The 17,859-nt window shown below is 38.2% G+C and overlaps 1 protein-coding gene across 1 annotated transcript in view; it reads left to right on the plus strand.

The window, feature by feature from the left end:
* The window catches only part of FSHR (follicle stimulating hormone receptor), a 162,034-nt gene that overhangs the window by 67,978 nt on the left and 76,197 nt on the right, over positions 1-17,859 (plus strand). The window contains exon 2 of the mRNA XM_032877705.1: positions 8,813-8,884. Coding sequence (XP_032733596.1) covers positions 8,813-8,884 — 72 coding nt within the window. The remainder of the gene's footprint in view (positions 1-8,812; positions 8,885-17,859) is intronic.

Here is a 17,859-nt window from a genome sequence, read left to right on the forward strand (position 1 = left end):
GGTGAAACAGGATAAGGAGGTTTAGGATCAACTACTTTAAATAACTTCCAAGGACTCTGGGGTGTAGGGGCTGCCCTGGGGTGATCAGGGCAGAGGAACAGAGTGTATGGGCTCTTTGAAGGAGGCTGTAGGCCTTAAAGACTCTGGATTAGTTGGTTTGCACATGAAAGGCACACTCAAAGGCCAGTTATTTGCCATCTCTAAGAATTAGCTAGCCCTGGTGGGAGTAGGCCCTCCAGAGCCAGCAAAACCCTGAGATGTCAAAACATCAAAACACAGAATAAAAAGACATGATTTATACGCAACAATATATTGTTTTAATTTGCATGTTAACCTTTAAAAGAGTCATATACTGTACATATTGTGTATATATGGCACCAACTTTTTTTCTCAACATTACCCTTTGGAGATTTATCCAGATTGCTGCATGCAGCTCTGGTCAGTTCATTTCTTTTTACTGCTTTATCATTTGGCGCTATGTCAACACGCAACACTTTATTACTATGTATTCGTTCTTTTGTTTGTGGAAATTTGTTCCTGGCATTTTACTATTATAAATTTTGTTACCATAATTAATCTTTTTCCTATTTCCAGGTACCCAATGGCAGAGAGACCTGGAATGGCTGAGTTCAAAGGCATTTCTTTCTTTGACTTTAACACATATTGTCAATGACTACTCAAAGTACTTGTAGCAAATTATCCTTCCATCAAGACTATAGAAAATGCCCTGTTTTTTCCACTGTCTCACCAGCAATGTTATTGTTTCAAGTTTTCCTTGTATCAAGTTTTCCTTTTAATGTTTGCCAGTGGTAGTTTGTAATGGTATTTCATTTTTATTTAAATTTGCATTTTCCTGATTACTAATGAAGTTGGGTATCTTTTCATACATTTCCTGGTTGTTTGCATTTCCTCTTATATAAATTGCCTATTCATATTTTCTGGCAATGTTTTTTACTGTGTTTTATTTTTATTATTTTGCAAAGTTCTTCATATTCTGGAAGCTAACTTTCTTAGTTTTATATGTGTTACAGGTATCTTTCCCCAGTCTATAGCTTATCTTTTCAATTATGTATCCTTGTTTAATAGAAATATTAAGTTTAATATAGTCAAATGTATCAACTTTTCAATTTTGGTGTGCAGATTTTGGGGTCCTTTTTTAAAATTTTTTTTTATTTATTCTTTAAATTTCTTTTCAGTGGTCCAGAATTCATTGTTTATGCTCCACACCCAGTGCTCCACACAATACGTGCCCTCCATAATAACCACCACCAGGCTCACCCAACCTCCCAACCACCCCCTGCCCCTCCAAAACCCTCAGATTGTTTTTCAGAGTCCATACTCTCTCATGGTTCATCTCCCCCTCCGATTTCCCCCAACTCCCTTCTCCTCTCCATCTCCCCATGTCCTCCATTATTCCTTATGCTTCACAAATAAGTGAAACCGTATGATAATTGATTCTCTCTGCTTGACTTAAAAGTATTCTGAACCCAAGGCACCTGGGTGGCTCAGTCAGTGAAGCATCTGACTCTTGATCTCAGCTCAGCTCTTGATTTCAGGTTCAAGCCTCACATAAAATAATAACAATAAATACAAATAGAAGTGTTCTGGGGGAAAAAAGTATTCTGAACAGAATGTTATATTTTATTTGAAAGTTCTAAACTTTTGCCTTTTCACATTTAGATCTTCAGGAAGCCTAAAATTGAGATTTTTAGTATGGTAATAAGTAAAAGTATTATCTTTTTCCATAAGGATAACCAATATTTTCTTGATTAATCGACACTTTCCTCCACTAATTTTTAATGCTATTCTTTCATTTCCCATTTCCTTTTGTTTATGATCTATTTCTGTGGCATTCTATTCTCTTCCAGTGGCCTATTTCCTAATCCCTGTCGATACCACCATATCTTAATCACTGTAGCTTTCTAAAAATTATATTGCCTGGCATGTCAATTCCCCCAGTCTTGTTTTACACCTTTAGAACTGTTCTGGCTCTTCTTTGAAACTTGCCCTTCCAAAGAGTATTAATCAGCTAGTCAATTTCCATACAAACCTACCAAAACAAAAAATATTATTGTACCTCAGATGTGTGTTACATTTAATTTATATATTAATGTGGATTAAAATTGATACCTTCATAATACCGAGACATTCCATTTATAAATGTGGCATTTCTGTTAGGTCAGGGTTTTTTTTTTGTTTGTTTGTTTTTTTCTCATGGTTTTTAAAAATGTTTTTCAGTTAAGTATTTGATTATTCTCCATATAACCCTAATTTGTTTTTTTAGATTCCTTTTATTGTTTTTTTATGGCCATTATAATTGATATACTTTGAAATAAGAATACAAATTATTTTATGCACTAATAATACTGCAAGCTACCTTACTAGTCTTTCTTATTTAGTTCAACTACTGATCTCTTAAATTCAAGTAGATTTCTTTGTTTCTGTAGACAATAATGTTACCTATAGATAATGACAACTTTTCATCAATAGCACTATCTTTTTTTTTTTCTTCTCTTACTATCTAAGCTAGTACATCTAGCACAATAATGAATGGAAGATGTATTGGCAAACATCATTGCCTCATTCCTAACTTTAAATGGAATATATCTAGTATTTCACCACTGAGTGTGGAATTAATGCAGTGTTTGATAGATTTTTACCACTTACAGATTGGGAATATTCCTCCCTTTCCTGCGCTAGAGTGAGTAAACTTTTACTAAATATATTTTCTATGCCTCTTTTAACTTCTTAGTGTGGAAATCTTAATAGAGTTTTCTAATATTTAGCAACACTTGAATTCTAGAACAAACTCAAACTGGCAACATTATTTAGCCTCTCTTGAGTACATACTGTCACTACCTTATTTCAGATTTTTTTTTTTCCATTAATGAGATTGGCCTAATCTTTCTTCTCTTTTATTATCCCTGTCTGGTGTTATTACTGATGTTATACTAGCCACATAAAATGGGTTGGAGAGTATTCCCTCTTTGCTAGTTCCTGGAATACTTTGTGAAAGATTGAGATTTTCTATTATTCTAAAAAGGTACAGTTTACTTCTAAAATCATATGATGCTGACCTTATTTTGGAGTGGATAGGTTTTAAACTACCAACCCCATTTATAAACAGTTTTACATCTATTCAGTTTTTCTACATCTTCTTTAATCAATTGTGCTATGTGTATATCTCTAGGAAAATTATCTGTATTGTCTGATTTTTCAAATTTAATGTTTTAAAATTGTTCCTAGGGCTCTCTAATTTAAAGCCTGCTTATCTGAAGGAAACCATCGAAAAAATGAAAAGGCAACCTACTAAGTGGGAGATAATTGCAAATGATATATCCAATAAGGAATTAATAGCCCAAATACTTTTAAAAACATATACGACTCAACACCAAAAACCAAATAAACAAATTTAAAAATGGGCATAAGACATGAATAGACTTTTTTCCAAAGACGTACAGATGACCAACAGCCACATAAAAAGATCCTCAGCGTCACTAAGCATAAAGGAAATGCAAATCAAAACCACAATGATATACCACCTCACAACTGTCCAAATGGCTAGACTCAAAAAGACAAGCAGTAACAAGCGTTGGTGAGGATGTGGAGAAAAAGGAACCCTTGTGCACTGTTACTGAGAATGTAAACTCGTACAGCCACTTTGGCAAATAGTATGGAGGTATGTGTATATATACGTGTGTATGCGTGAATTCACACACACATCACACACATGCACAGAAACAATGAAGTATTACTCAGCCATAAAAAATGATGTGACTTTTGCCATTTGTGACAAGATAGATGGACCCAGAGAGTATTATGTTACATGAAGTAAGTCAGAGAAAGACAAATACCATATAATTTCACTTATATGTGAAATCTAAAAAACAAAACAATTGAAGAAGTATAAACAGACCCATAAATACAGAGAAGAAACTGGTAGTTGCCAGAGAGGAAAGGAGTGGGGGATGGGAAAAATGAGTGAAGGACAGTAGGAGATACAGGCATTCAGTAATGGAATGTGTAAGTCATGGGGATGAACAGAACAGTATATATAGGGAATACAGTCGGTGGTACTGTAATAGTGCTTTGTGGGTGACAGATGGAAGCTCCACTTGTGGTGTGTGTAGCAAAACACAAAGAGTTGTTGAATCACTGTGTTGTACACCTGAAACTAATGCCGTATTGTGTCAATTATACATAAAAAAAAAACAAAAACAAAAACGAACATCCTTACTTGAGCATCATTTTTCATGACCCTCATTTTTTTTGCTTGGTTTTTTTTTTCTTGGTTGAACTGAACAGATTTTTTTATTCTATTGATCTTACTAAAAAAATAGCTTTTATTTTATTGATCTTCTCTATTATAATTTTCAATTACTACTCTTATCTTTATTACTTTCTTCTATACTCCTTAGGTTTCTTTTCTCAAGGAAGCATTAAATTTTTAATTGTGTCTCAAAGTTAATCTGTTAGATTCTCATTTATTTATATCTAAAGTGAAAGTTCATAGAAAATAATGCTTTTACCAATATCTTTGATTTAAAGGAAATCTGAGCACAACTTTATGAGTTAATTAGAGCTGGATCAGTAAAGTCATAATGAATCAATTATCAGAAAGTTACTGGTTAAAATAAACATATAAGTAGAGTCTGCAACTTTAAGTGATAAATGGTTTCCTTCAACAAACATTCAGATAAATGTACTTTTCCATAAGAGTCATTTTTAGTGTTAAAGTTGTAAGTCAAAACTCTTGAAACTATTCTAATAAATCTTTTAATATTCTAAGAAAACTCCTTATCCATGTTAGCAATAAACTTATGAAGAAACTTAACCTTATAATAAGTGAAACAAATTAGTATAGATTAAACTGTATCTACATCAAGTTGTTATGTCTAGCTGAGTGTTTATCTTTTCAAAACATCTCTATCAATAGTCCCTCATTTCCTCAATTTTCTTACTAAGTTTGTACTTGAAGTTCTGACCAGAAATGGAGTAAATAACTTTACAGTTTTGTTTCCACTGTTGTATTATTCCTTCACTAGTTTCCTGTGTTGGAAATGTAGCTTGTGAATTTTCCATTTTCTTTTCTTTTGGAGGATAGTAAAGCTATTAATTTCTCTGTATATAGTGATTTAGCTGCATTTCATATTTTCATATTTTCATATTTTCACTACAGTTCAATTCCAAACAATTCTTAATTAATATGTAAATTTTTTCTTTGGTTGATGTGTGACTTAAAAGAATGGGTTTTTTTTTGTCTTGGTTTGATTTAATTTTGACTTTCTAGATGTCTGCACATGTATTGTGGGGGGGTGTTAATTATTATCTCTCATAACTGATTTTTAAGTAACTTAAATGCACCATGTTAAACAAAATTCTATACCAATTTGCTTTCTGACCTAGTTTTTGGTCGGTATTTTTTCCGGCATTCTTTATTGAATAGTAAGTTTTCCAAATATTATGAAAATCCACCTATTCAATAAGGCATACTAATTTCTCTGTTCACTAGTGTTTTTTTGTGTGTGTGTGTCTTCTTACTAGATTAAATTTTCTTATTTCTCCAAAGGGATTCCTTGGCTAAAATTTCATTAATGACTAATCAAATTTGTCTAAAAGGGTCTTTATTTTACCCTCACATATGAATGTTTATTTCTGGGTAAAGGATTCTAAACTGACAGTTATTTTCTATAATAATTGTGAAGATATTTACGAAGTTTTCTAATTATTTTTGTTTGAAGGTAATATATCTTAAGATAGTTTCTTTTTTGGTTCCATTGTTTTAATTCACAGGTATCTGGCAGTAGATTTATTTTTGTTTCCCTTCCTAGGACTTGAGATTTCTAAATCTGAGGATTGATGTCTTTTTTAAGTTATGGAAAATTTCCAGACATCATTTCATTAAAAATTGCCTGTCTTCCATTTTTTACACCTTTTTTTTTCCTAGAATGAACAAGATAGAACACAAAAATAAATCTTTGCATTTCATCTCATCTCATCTCACCCAACACCTTAGCATCAAAACACAGAGCACCTGGCTACCAGGTCCAGAAACTGATCTCTGCCCTGAATACTTCAGCGTCACTTTACCCTCCTCAGTTTCTGTTTACATTCTGTGTTCAGTGGCTTTACTTTGGGCCACTGGGGATCTTTCATACTTTCTTATAAGCTCAGTTATGCAATTAAAACAGTATTTGTTATAATTTATAGAAGACTTCTGGGTGATTTTTAGTGGAAATTCTTCAGGTTATCTAGTTTTTTACATTTCAGGAAATGGAAGTCAAGACTTTTAATCTTTAAAAAAAAAGGATTTGATTATGTTAATAAGTTTAAAACATTTAGTACAGGTATAGGTGTTGAAAATTTTAGACAATGTATCTGCTACTAGGTTTGAATCAAAAAGCACTATCCAGCTGACTTGTTATTTGCTTTTTCTAGTTTCTTTTCATCATTCTTCTGTCTTGTGATAAACAGGAACAAAAAGAAGTTTTCTATGCTAAGATTAAATGAGTACCTTAACATTGATTCTTGGGGCGCCCGGTGGCTCAGTGGGTTAAAGCCTCTGCTTTTGGCTCAGATTATGGTCCCAGGGTCCTGGGATCGAGCCCTGCATCGGGCTCTCTGCTCAGCAGGGAGCCTGTTTCCTCCTCTCTGCCTGCCTCTGCCTGCTTGTGATCTCTGTCTATCAAATAAATAAATAAAATGTTTAAAAAAAAAATTGATTCTTTTCAGATGGGAATTCTAGAAGTTGACACTCTTCCAGATACATTGCTCACAATCTTAATTTAGATCTCTTTTATCTAAATAGTTTCATATAGACTGTGCTTGTAGTATGTATGACCTGATGGTTTTAAGACCCAGTCTCAAATTCACCCACTTCTTCCCATCTTCTTTTTATATATTTACGTACTTTGGGATCTTTCTCACTTCAATATTTACATAACACTTACAGTTTTTACATCAACTGTATCCGACAACTGTTTTCTGGTGATTCTAAGGTTTCTGGCTTTACCTTCCTACATATATAAACTCCTCCAGAGCAAAAACAGTACTTAAGATTCTCTCTCACACTGCTTCTCCATAGAGCTGGTCCACACGACAGCCAAAGGCAAACAAAGTTAAAGAACTGTTTGCCTCAATAACTTTACCTGTAACAGGAGTTTACTAACACCAATAAGTAATAGGAAACTAAAGCAATGAAGGTTTGCGTAACTATCCAAATCCTTAGTGTTTCATTGTTTAATTCCTGCTGACACACCACCTTGTGGAAGGAAAGATTTAAGAGTGGGGGCGGGGGGGATGGGAAGGAGTACCTATGAATCAGTCACAAAACAAGAGAAAGAAAGCTATAGGAAGGAATAGTATTCCTGTTGTAGAGATTCCAAAAGTGTCACTTGTAATTCCATTCTCAAGCTTAGAATTCTCAGACTGATTAAAACCATCTCAGAAAAAGTTTTTGAGTACTTGCTATATATCAGGTAATGTTCCCAGGCATTTGGTATACAGTAGCAGACAACTTCTACAAAAATCCCTGCCCTTACAGAGTTGGTATTCTAGTTAGAGGTTAGAGATAAATAAATATGTGAATACACAAATAGATGAATAAACATAACATATGACACGCCAGAAGTGCTGTGAAAAAAAATGTGAGCAGAAAAGGGGGCCAGGGGTTAACTAGGGGAGACTATCATTTTAAATAGGATGGTTAGGAAAAGCATCACTAAGCAAGTGACGTTTGAGCAAATAGCGGGCTGGAGGAGGAAGCCATGAGGGTATCTGAGAGAGGAGTGCTCGAGGCAGAGAAAGTTGCAAATGAAGAAACACAGGCAAAAAGGATCTGGGATGTCCAAGAACTAGCAAGAGAGTACTGTGGTAAGAGCTAGATAAGCAAAGGGGAAAACTGTCAAAATGGAGGGTAAAGGGTCCATGGAAAGGGAGAGCAGGAAGATCCCGGAGAGTCCTGGATATCACTATAAAATGTGAAAGCAAAGTCACTGGGAAAGACCTGACTGAGATAAGGAGCCACTGGAAGAAATTTTGGAGTAGGATTAGACAAGTATTTCAAGCAGAAGAGAATGGCAAAAACTGAAGGTGGCTGAGGTTTAGAGTTTTGGGTTTGTTTTGTTTTTGTTTTTGTTTTTGTTTTTGATGAAATAAATTATGGCATGTTTATATACTGATGGGCAGGATCCAGTTAGAGAAGCAAAAATAGGTGAATAAAATCTATACAAGAAAGGGGGAAATTGCTGTAGTGGTTACCTCTACTAGAAGAGAGGAGGAGAGGTTTGATGTGGATTAGAGGGGCTGGTCTCAGCCAGCTCCAGAGTCCTGGTCACCCATGGTAACAGGAGGGAGGCAGGGTGCAGAGGGCTTCATGGCTGAGGGCCATGTAAGAGCATGAGTAAGTTCTCTTCTTCTAGGTTCATTTTCTCTTTGAACTAGGAAGCAAGGTCAGCTAAGAATGACACTAAGGGAAGAGGTTTTGGGGGTTGGTATAGAGAAAGAGAAGAGACCTCCCAGAAGGCTACAGGAGGCAACACAGAGTACTAATGAGAGGATTCATAGTTCAGCTCTGTCACCCACCACCCATCGGCTGGGTGACCCTGGGCCAATCTGTAAACGTCACTAAACTTGTTTCCTCTTAGGCAAAATGAGGATCACGGCTTTGTGGCGAGGATGAAGAGGGATCATGTAAAAGCAATTGCTGCTACCACTAAATGACCACACTGGGCACATGTTGGCTGTTGGTAGGCACTCCATTGTGTATCAGTGAAAGGAGAAGTTGTAATATTTTATGTCCACTCTCTTTCAGGAGGTTTGTCCTCACCAAGCTTCGAGTCATCCCAAAAGGAGCATTTTCTGGATTTGGGGACCTGGAGAAAATGTATGTACCCGACAATACACGTGTGAGTGCCTCAACTGGGCTGTGGGCAGCCGCCTCACATCATATCCAGTGTGATACTCAGAAGCCAAACAACCTTCTGAACCTCCTCCCATCTTCTTTCCTAATAATGGGGAATCTTTCAGAGTGTGGCTGTTGAGATGAGCCTAAGGTCAGTCTAAGCAATCCTCACTTTTTCTTCTCGAAGGCATTGATCCCAAGTACCTGGGAACTGAATTTTTATAAACCAAAGCTAATTTTCTCTGCTCATACCCAGGGATATTGTTTATTATTTCTGATTAAGTTTCAATTAACAGCGGGGCCTAACATTTGTGTTTGAGATTCTAGAGACCTCTCTTTCCCAAGCCACAATGACAGGTGGTAATTGATATATCAATATTTAAAAGCAGTAGGAAAGTTTATAGCACTGAAGGAGATTTCCTTTGAAAAGAGAAGACCCCTCTGCTAATGCAAACATTTGCTCCTTACTGAACTAGTTTAATGTAGACATCTCCCCAAACAGGCTTTTCTCAAAATAAGGCATAGGAGGAAAAAGTACAATAACTTCTTCCATGTTTAAAATAACCCACTCTTCCTTTGAAGGCTCCTGATCCCATCTCCCAGGCCTCAAGCGCCAGGAAAATCTGTTCTTCACCACAGTGGCAGCCAGAAGTTAAACACCAATAAATATAGCAACAGATAGATGGATTACACAAGAGGAAAAAAATTTTTTTTCATTGTAAGAAGAAAGCAACCCCCAGGTTACAGGCAGTTCTCTTTCTTAGAGCCATTCCATTTTCCTCTTGCTTCTTTCACCCCTGTTTAAGAATATTTGCTGAAGTCTGAGGAAGCAGGAGAGAAACCCATTAATGAAGGAAATAAAAAGCAGAGAGAATGGTGATATGTCTCAGAAATTACAACGCCTGCTGAGAGGACGGTACTCAGGATCCTGGATTGGAGAGCTCACTTCAATACAAACTTACAGTGTGACCTTGATTAAATCACTGTATCTCTCAGGCCTTTGGTTTCCCCATCAGTGGGTCATGGAAGGAGTTTTGAAAGAAGGGAACAGCTTATGTGATTCCTAAGTGTAAGGATCCCCAGCTGGAGGAGAGCCCGTTTTAAAACCTGCCGTCTTCAGGGTTTACTTTCTTGAGGACGTCAACACTTATAGGACTTAGGAGATGGGGCACTCTTTGGAGTAGAGTTCACCAAAGCAAAGAAGGAAGCAATAGAGTTGGAGAGCTTTCTGCTCAAGGTGTATTCCTCGACGGGTGAGCCATTGCCCTGCCTGGAAGTGACATGAGCTAAATAACAAGCCTATGTGATATGCCTTGTCCCCAAGCAGCCCTGTAACTGCATAGAAATTGTGCTAAAGGGAGGAATACCAGATACCACAAATAATCCACCTTAATCACATTCAATCCAGCCGATATGAATGACCCCTCATTGTCTGTTCACCACCAGCTGGGACCTTCCAATAAAAATAAAAGTTGTTAAACTGGGCTGCTAGAGCAGTCATCCCAGAGACAGGGCAGCTGGCTCACAAACTCCTCAACTTCCTCAAACACAGCTTGTCCATTTCCACTGCTGTCTCTATTAATCAGCCTACACTGACACAGCAAGATGCCTAAAACAAAATTAAACTCATCCCATTTCTTTTCAATGCTGTTTGCATCCCAGAGCTTCAAAAACACTGTGTAGTGGAAGGCCTGGCACCAAACTGAGCTCTGAACAGACTGTACCCTTCAGTCTCTATGCTTCCCTTCATCCACTGTCTCACCTTCTACTCTTGGTCAGTGATGAGTGCTCATCTCCTCTCTCATCTCCTTCCCTGTATTTCTGTCCTTCACTGAGTTTTCAGCCAGTTTCCTGATATCCTCTTCAATAGCTCCCTCTCCATGGAGCATAAAATCCCTTTGATTCATTCTGCACATGTGGCAAAATTTTACCTCTCCTCTTTCTTGCCACTCCCACTCTTGTGAAAGAACAGGGGCATTCACTGCCCCCTTGTCTTCTTTCACTCACTCCTCAGCCAGCCCTCATGCTATTGAACCACACATTCCCTAACACCATGTAATTATTCTGTGAAAGTTCCCAACAGGTGGAACAGCCGGACTCATGACTTCTACTTTGTGTTCTTCGTAGTTAACTTACCTGCAGCTTTTGAGGTCATTGACTAGTCCTGCCATTCTTCCTAATACTTTTTCCCCTTTCCCCTTCGGGGACACCACACCCTCCTGCCCACTCTGCGAAGCTCCCGGACCACTCCATAGATGATTCTTTCCATCTTTCTTGTTCCTCAGCTGCCCCTCAGAAAATCAGATTTCTGGGCTCCATTTTGGCCATTTTCTTTTTCGTATTATTTTCACCATCCCTGATCATTATATATCAAATGATGCCCTAGGATCAGGGCTCCTCAATGACAAGTGCCTCAAATATAATACATCCAGATTAGCTGTCTTTATTCTTAAATTTCTCATCTCCCCACATTGCCCAGTGAATAGCATTACCACGTCGAGACTCCCAAGCAGGAAAATTCAAAATCTCCGTTGACTTTCCGGCCCTTAAACCCGGGTCCCTTTCCAGCCCCATTGACTCTTTCTCAAAAATATCCCTGGAATCCAGCCCTTCTCTCACTCCTGCTGCTATTAGGTCCAAAGTCTCATCAACACTTAGATAGCCTGTTACGTGTGGCTGTCATGCCAGCCTCTCCTCCAATCTCCCTAGCTCCCTGCTGCCAGACCCACACTGCTCAATCTTTCTTGCAGAAGAAACTGGAGGGACTCTCACTGCCGTAGGCTTCAGTCATAAGTGCCTGGCACAAAAATCAAAGCCCTTTAAATGTCCAACATACCTACTGCATACTCGCACATTTTCACCAGGCAGGAGAAATTGCCATTTCTCAAGCATTATCATTACCAGACATTGTACTTATTTAGAATGTGATGGCTGGTTCTTTGAACAATGCTTAGCACATAGACAGATCAAAAACAAATAAAAGCTCAAAAAAAAAAAAAAAACCCACAGTTACAGGTGAATTAATTAGCCAATTAATTAATTAACAAAATACATTTTCACACTGGTCTATGTAGATGCTGTCCTTCTGCCTAAAACTTCGCTTGAAATTGGAAAAGGAATCCAGCGAGTCCTCCAGGATCCAGATTAAATATTTACTCCTCTGTAGCCTTTCCAGAATTCTCTCAGTGTTTCCAAACCATAATCTTGTGTCTATACTACTAACAACACATTTTTCAGGCTGTATTCAGAATTTACAGTTTTTCCAGATCCCTTCATTGTTCTTTAAGGGCAAGGGCAAGTATAAATTTTTATTAAAGTACAAAACTCAGTCCTACTGTTTTTATCTCCTTGCTATACCTCTAATCTGTCCACTTACCTCCTTCTCCGGCTACTGTAATCTTTCCCTAGATAACCGCAACAGTTTTCTGCTTCGGCTGCCCTATCTACCAGCATGCTCTCCGCTCAACCCTCCATCCATTCACTACATGGCAACCAGAGTGATAGTTTCTAAATTCCTATCTAATCATGTTATCTTCCACATCTGTCCTGCCATATACACATACATGCCATGCCTTACCAGTGCTCTCAACATAAAAAAAAAAAAAAAAGAAAGAAATGAGTCCCTCTCACAGCTCTCCTTTGCCCTATTAGCCCTTTATCAGTTCACAAAACGTACTGTGTTATCTGCCCACCATGAGCCTTGGTTTGGTTGGTGCATGCTGTTCCTCCTGACTAACACTTCTTTTCCATTCTGTGCTTTTAATTTAGTTGGCTCCTACCCATCCTTCAGATTCCCATGCCACTGTCATTAGCCTAGAAAAGCTCTCCCTGACCTCTCCAGCTAGGGCAAAACCCCCTCCTACATACACTCTCCTATCACTAGTCTTTTGGTGCCGATTTTCATTTTAGCAATATATGAAACTTATTTATGTGATAATTTAATTTCTAACTCCCCGACTGGACTAAGGACATGTTTGCTTTTCTCAGTATTAGATCCTTGGTGCCTTGCACAATAAATAACTGATAAATGCATGAATAAAAATGAATCAACAAATATAATTAGTTGGGAAGACAAGATATTCAGAAATAAAAATACCAAATAATATGAACGATAGTGATAAGCAATGTAGGAGTTGATAAGTATACAGTGAATGGCTGAGAATCTACTGTGATTCAGGTACTTATGTGGTGATAGTTTAAAATGTAAGCCAGGACAAAAATACACAAGATAATTATGTTCAAAGTAAGTGATACAAACATTGTATTTGTTAGGCACTTTCTGTTGTGAGAGGCAAAAGAAAATAAACCTCGGATAGGCTTAAGGGAAGGCAGGAAATGTAATGGCTCATTTAACTTGATGGTCAGAGAGGACAGCAGCTTTAGAAACAACTCTATTCAGGATCCATGTCCTTAGGACTTAGCCTCTCTCCCTCTCTCAGGTCTTCTTTATACTATGTTAGCTTCAGCCCTTTGCCCCAACCCGGTGACAAGATGCCAGCAGCAGTTCTGCTTGCTCAACTCCTGGGTTCCATTCAGAAGGAAAGATCTGACCACCTTTTTTCCCTCCATCTCATAAAAGTCTTAAAATTAAGTGTGACTGCTTTAGATCACACAACCATTCCTAGACCAACCACCACAACTAAGGGAAAGCAATGCTCAGAGTGGCTGTGGCCTGGGTAACGGGTTCCATACTCAGAGTTGAGAACACCCACCCCACCCACATGGGCTTGGAGTGGGGGAGGGAGAGCCACTGACAAGCCCTGAGGCCACTGCCCGAAAAAAAGAGACTAGGGGCTGGTGGTGGAGCCAACAGATAATGTCGAAAAAGAAAATTAGTCTGGTTCTCATCCCCAAGAGACAGGTCTCTGTGGCCTGGGTGGTTGAGGCTTTGATTCTTCCCCCTTCCTCCTGTTAGAATGATTTAAAGAATCCAGTAATTCTGCCCAACCCATGTCCAATGATCCTTCTTCCATTAACCCAACCCCTCTGTTTCTACAAGAAGTCACAAGGGAAAGCAGTCTTTCTGATAAAGGAGAGGCAGTTGCTTCTCCCTGAGAAATGAAATGATCACTGTTCACACCATGGCTTTGCTCAGCCTCACTGTCTCAAACCTCCCTACTCCTCACTGCTTTGGGGATGGCTGGGGGAAAAGGAACCATTAAACTCTCTGCAATGTGAAGTGGCTTTGCAAAGTGCACTGTAAACTGTTTACATTGTCTTTAATTACTTCAGAGCCATATGTCAGCTTGGTATAAAGTGTGAGGATTACACTGAATAGGGTGGGGGGAGTAGGTGACAAGGTGGTGATTTATGGTAACCAGAAAAATTATGTATGGAAATGAGCGCAATTTAAAAACACATCTACGTGCTATTATAACACTGGAGGGGGAAGAAAAGCCAGTTTATAACAAAATATCTTTGAAAATAGGAGCATGATGAATATGTAAATGAGACCAATCAACATCAGCTGAGATATGGTATATGCAGATGAGGCGGCAATGAGCCAACATGTGAAATAGCTCCCGAGCCATAAATATGAACCATATAAAATTCATTTGAAATATTCATGATAACATAAGGACAAAAAATATAATCAAGTGATTTATTTACATATAAAAATGAGAACACTAGTCTAACACTTCAGTCTCCACCCCCAGATCACTGGGGAAAGAAAAGTTAACTTAAAGAGGGACTTCTAGAAGAAGAAATTTATTAAATGAGAACTGGAGCAAACATACAAAAAAAGTTGAGGATCCTTCGATTTCTCAGTTCTTTGGACTCACTCAAAGGCACATAAAAGGAAACAGATCAGGAACCAAGACTGTAGTGCTGGAAATTTGGGCTCCAATCTGCTTTGCTTTCCAGAGCACCTCCTTATTAGATAATATAAGTCCATTCCTGCCCCAAATTTCTGTGTTTCTGAGGTAATAGGCAGAGGTGCCTTGAGTTCCACATGGTGAAATAAAACAGGAGGGGGGCAGACCGATGACATGCCAGCCTCCTGGTTAACAAGGGGGTGCCAGTGTTAGAGCAATTAGGCCCCTGAATAGGAAGAGGAGATATGAACCCCTGGGCACAAAAAGGATAATGAAGTTCAGTGGTTCTCATCTCAGATCGCACTTTAGAATCCCCAGGTGGTGGAGGGGGCTCCTAAAATAATCCACAGGCCTATCATTTGTAGGGATTTTCATTTGTCTGGGGTGGGGACAAGCACTGATCATTTTTTCAATGCTCCCTTGCTGACTCTAATGTACATTCACTGTTGAAGGCCCTGAGGTGGATGATATTTAAGGCTGAATCCAGTTTGTAGACAGAACAGAAATAAATGTATGTAGTGTGTCTACCTGCTGTGGCTGGAGAACAAACAAAAGGAGGGTGGTAGAGATAAGATCAAAGCAGCAGCTGAGGCGAGGTCATGGAGTACCTTAAAGTTTATGGGGACAAGTCTGGCTATCATAGTTAATCATGGGAATGAAATGAGTTATTTTGAACAACCAAGTGAATGATTTGATTTGTATTTGTTAAGTATCACTCACACACAGACTTTTATTAAGGACTTTTGTCTCTATCTGTAGAGCTATTAGTCTAGACAATACTGGGTATTGGTCGGGCTCTGGAGAGCTCTGGAGAACTCTCATACACATCTGGTGAGAATGCAAGATGGTACAACCTCTTCAGAAAAGAGTTTGACAGTTTCTTATAATGTATTTCCCCAAGAGAAATGAAAACATATGTCCATCCAAAGACTTGTTGGAGAATGTTCATTACAGATTTATTCATAAGAGCTCAAAACTGAGAACAACCCCAGGCACATCACGAGGTCAGGGGGTAAAGAAATTGTTTTACCCATGTGATAGAATATTACTCCAAAATAAAAAGCAATCAACTGCTAATACAACATGGATGGATCTCAAAAGCATTATACCAAGTAAAAAAAGCAAGCCAGACGCAAAAGAATACACACCATATGATTCTATTTATATGAAACTTTAAAAAAGAAAATCTGTGGTGCCAGAAATCAGATCAGTGGTTGTCTAGAGCCAACAGTGATAGTAGAGATTGTTTGGGAAGGGGAACAAGGAACTTTTCAGGCTGGTACAGATGTTCTCTATCATGATTGCAGTGTTGTTACAAAATAGATCCATTTGTAAAAACTTGAACAGTTAAAATGAGCACATATTATCATTTGTCAAATTATACTTCGATAAAGTTGACTTTTAAAAAACATTTCTTTAGTACCTATTTGGGGCCAGTTTTAAATACTGCATCTCTGTTAATCTGGACTTTACAGACAGGGATAATAACATTCAGCAACACTAAGCAACTAAACAGCATCAGAGGGTCCTTCAGTGGTAAAGCAAGGTAGTCTGGTCCTTTCTGCTACACAAGACTTCCTTTTTGTTGGCATCTACTATTTCCCAGAATTATTCTGTGACCAAGGGTAACATTATGGCTGTGAAAGCTTTCCTTGATGTCATTTATAATTTGATGAGTGGATTTCTATACCTAAGCACTCGGAACTTCCATAAACCAGAACCTAGAGTCATTTTTTTAATGGAGAATCATAGAAGGGGACAAATCTCTTCTTTCAGTATTTTTTGCCTTTGACTTCCTGTGTGCCAACCCATTTCTGGGTAGAGCTCTTGCTGAGACGGACTTAAGTTCAAGGGTTTACAAACTGAGCTGCCTGTTAAGTTGCAAATTAACTTAGTCAGCAGTTGCGAAATGTAAAATTAAGCCAATTAAGTTGTCATTATTGACCCAGGTCAAACATGAGTTAGTGTCTAGAAGGTGAAAGTCCTTGTCTCATTTCCTGTTCTCCAAAAATATTCTGAAAATAAGTATTTTTGTTATATTTATTGCTTCAACCAAGAATACAAGAAGCTGTTTTCTTGTCATGTTTTGGATTGATGTGGTTTTAGTAATGCCATTAAGTCTCTTTATTTCAACTGTTTCTAGGTGGGTCCTTAAAATAAACTCTATAATATCCAATGGCTGTCCAGCTCAAAAGAGAATAATTTTTTAGCTTCATATTTATATGCTTAGATTTTTGCCCATTTTGGTTTTGCTTTGATTTCTTTTATGTGTTGGGGGGATAGGAGAGGGGAAGTGTAATAGGGGAATCAGAGTTCCTGAGATGTGGTGATTTTATGGAGTCTCCCAAAATAGTGTTCATTTTAACTCTCCACATCTCTGTCCCTTCTGCTTTATTCATGAAGAGAGTGCATGGTTTCCTTGCTGGAAGGGAATATTGGAAGAATATAGGTAAAGGACCCACTGTCTTAGTCTGTTTGGGCTGCTATAATAAAACATGCCTGGATGGCTTAAACATTTATATCTCACAGCTCTGGAAGCTAGAAGTCCAAGATCAGAGTGCCCATAGGGGCAGTTCTGGTGAGAACCCACTTCTTGGCTTATAGACAACTGCACTTCTTCCAGAGTGCTGGTCTCTCTTAGCCCATTATATGGACACCAACCCCACCTTAAGAGCCCAACTCCCAAGACTTGGTGCAATTACTTCACAAAGTCCTCACTTCCAAATACCACCGCACTGGGGATTAGAGCTTCAACATATACATTTAGGTTGGGGATACAGAGAGAAAGACACAAACATTTAGTCCATAGTATGCATTGTAAACTATCAAGCTTATCGTGATAAAGATGCATATTATAGATGCTCACTTGCTTGGGAAGGCATAGATATGCTGTCATGTACATGGTCCATCTCTAAGATCCTCCACCCACTTGACACTCGCAGGCATTCATGGTCCTGGTGACCTCCACTTGGTACCTTTCATGCAGCAGCTAAGACTTCCAGGTAGCAAGACTTGACAGAGGTTACTAAAACAAGGCTTTTCTGGCTTGTTGTCAAGTACAGTTTTCTCCTATTTTCTAATCAACAGCCAAGCAATATCTTCTCTGTTAAGATTTCTGTTTCAGCCATGTTTGCTCTTCTG

Source organism: Lontra canadensis, unplaced genomic scaffold (assembly GCF_010015895.1).
Source record: "Lontra canadensis isolate GAN:19392208 unplaced genomic scaffold, GSC_riverotter_1.0 scaffold61, whole genome shotgun sequence".
Lineage (NCBI taxonomy): Eukaryota > Metazoa > Chordata > Mammalia > Carnivora > Mustelidae > Lontra > Lontra canadensis.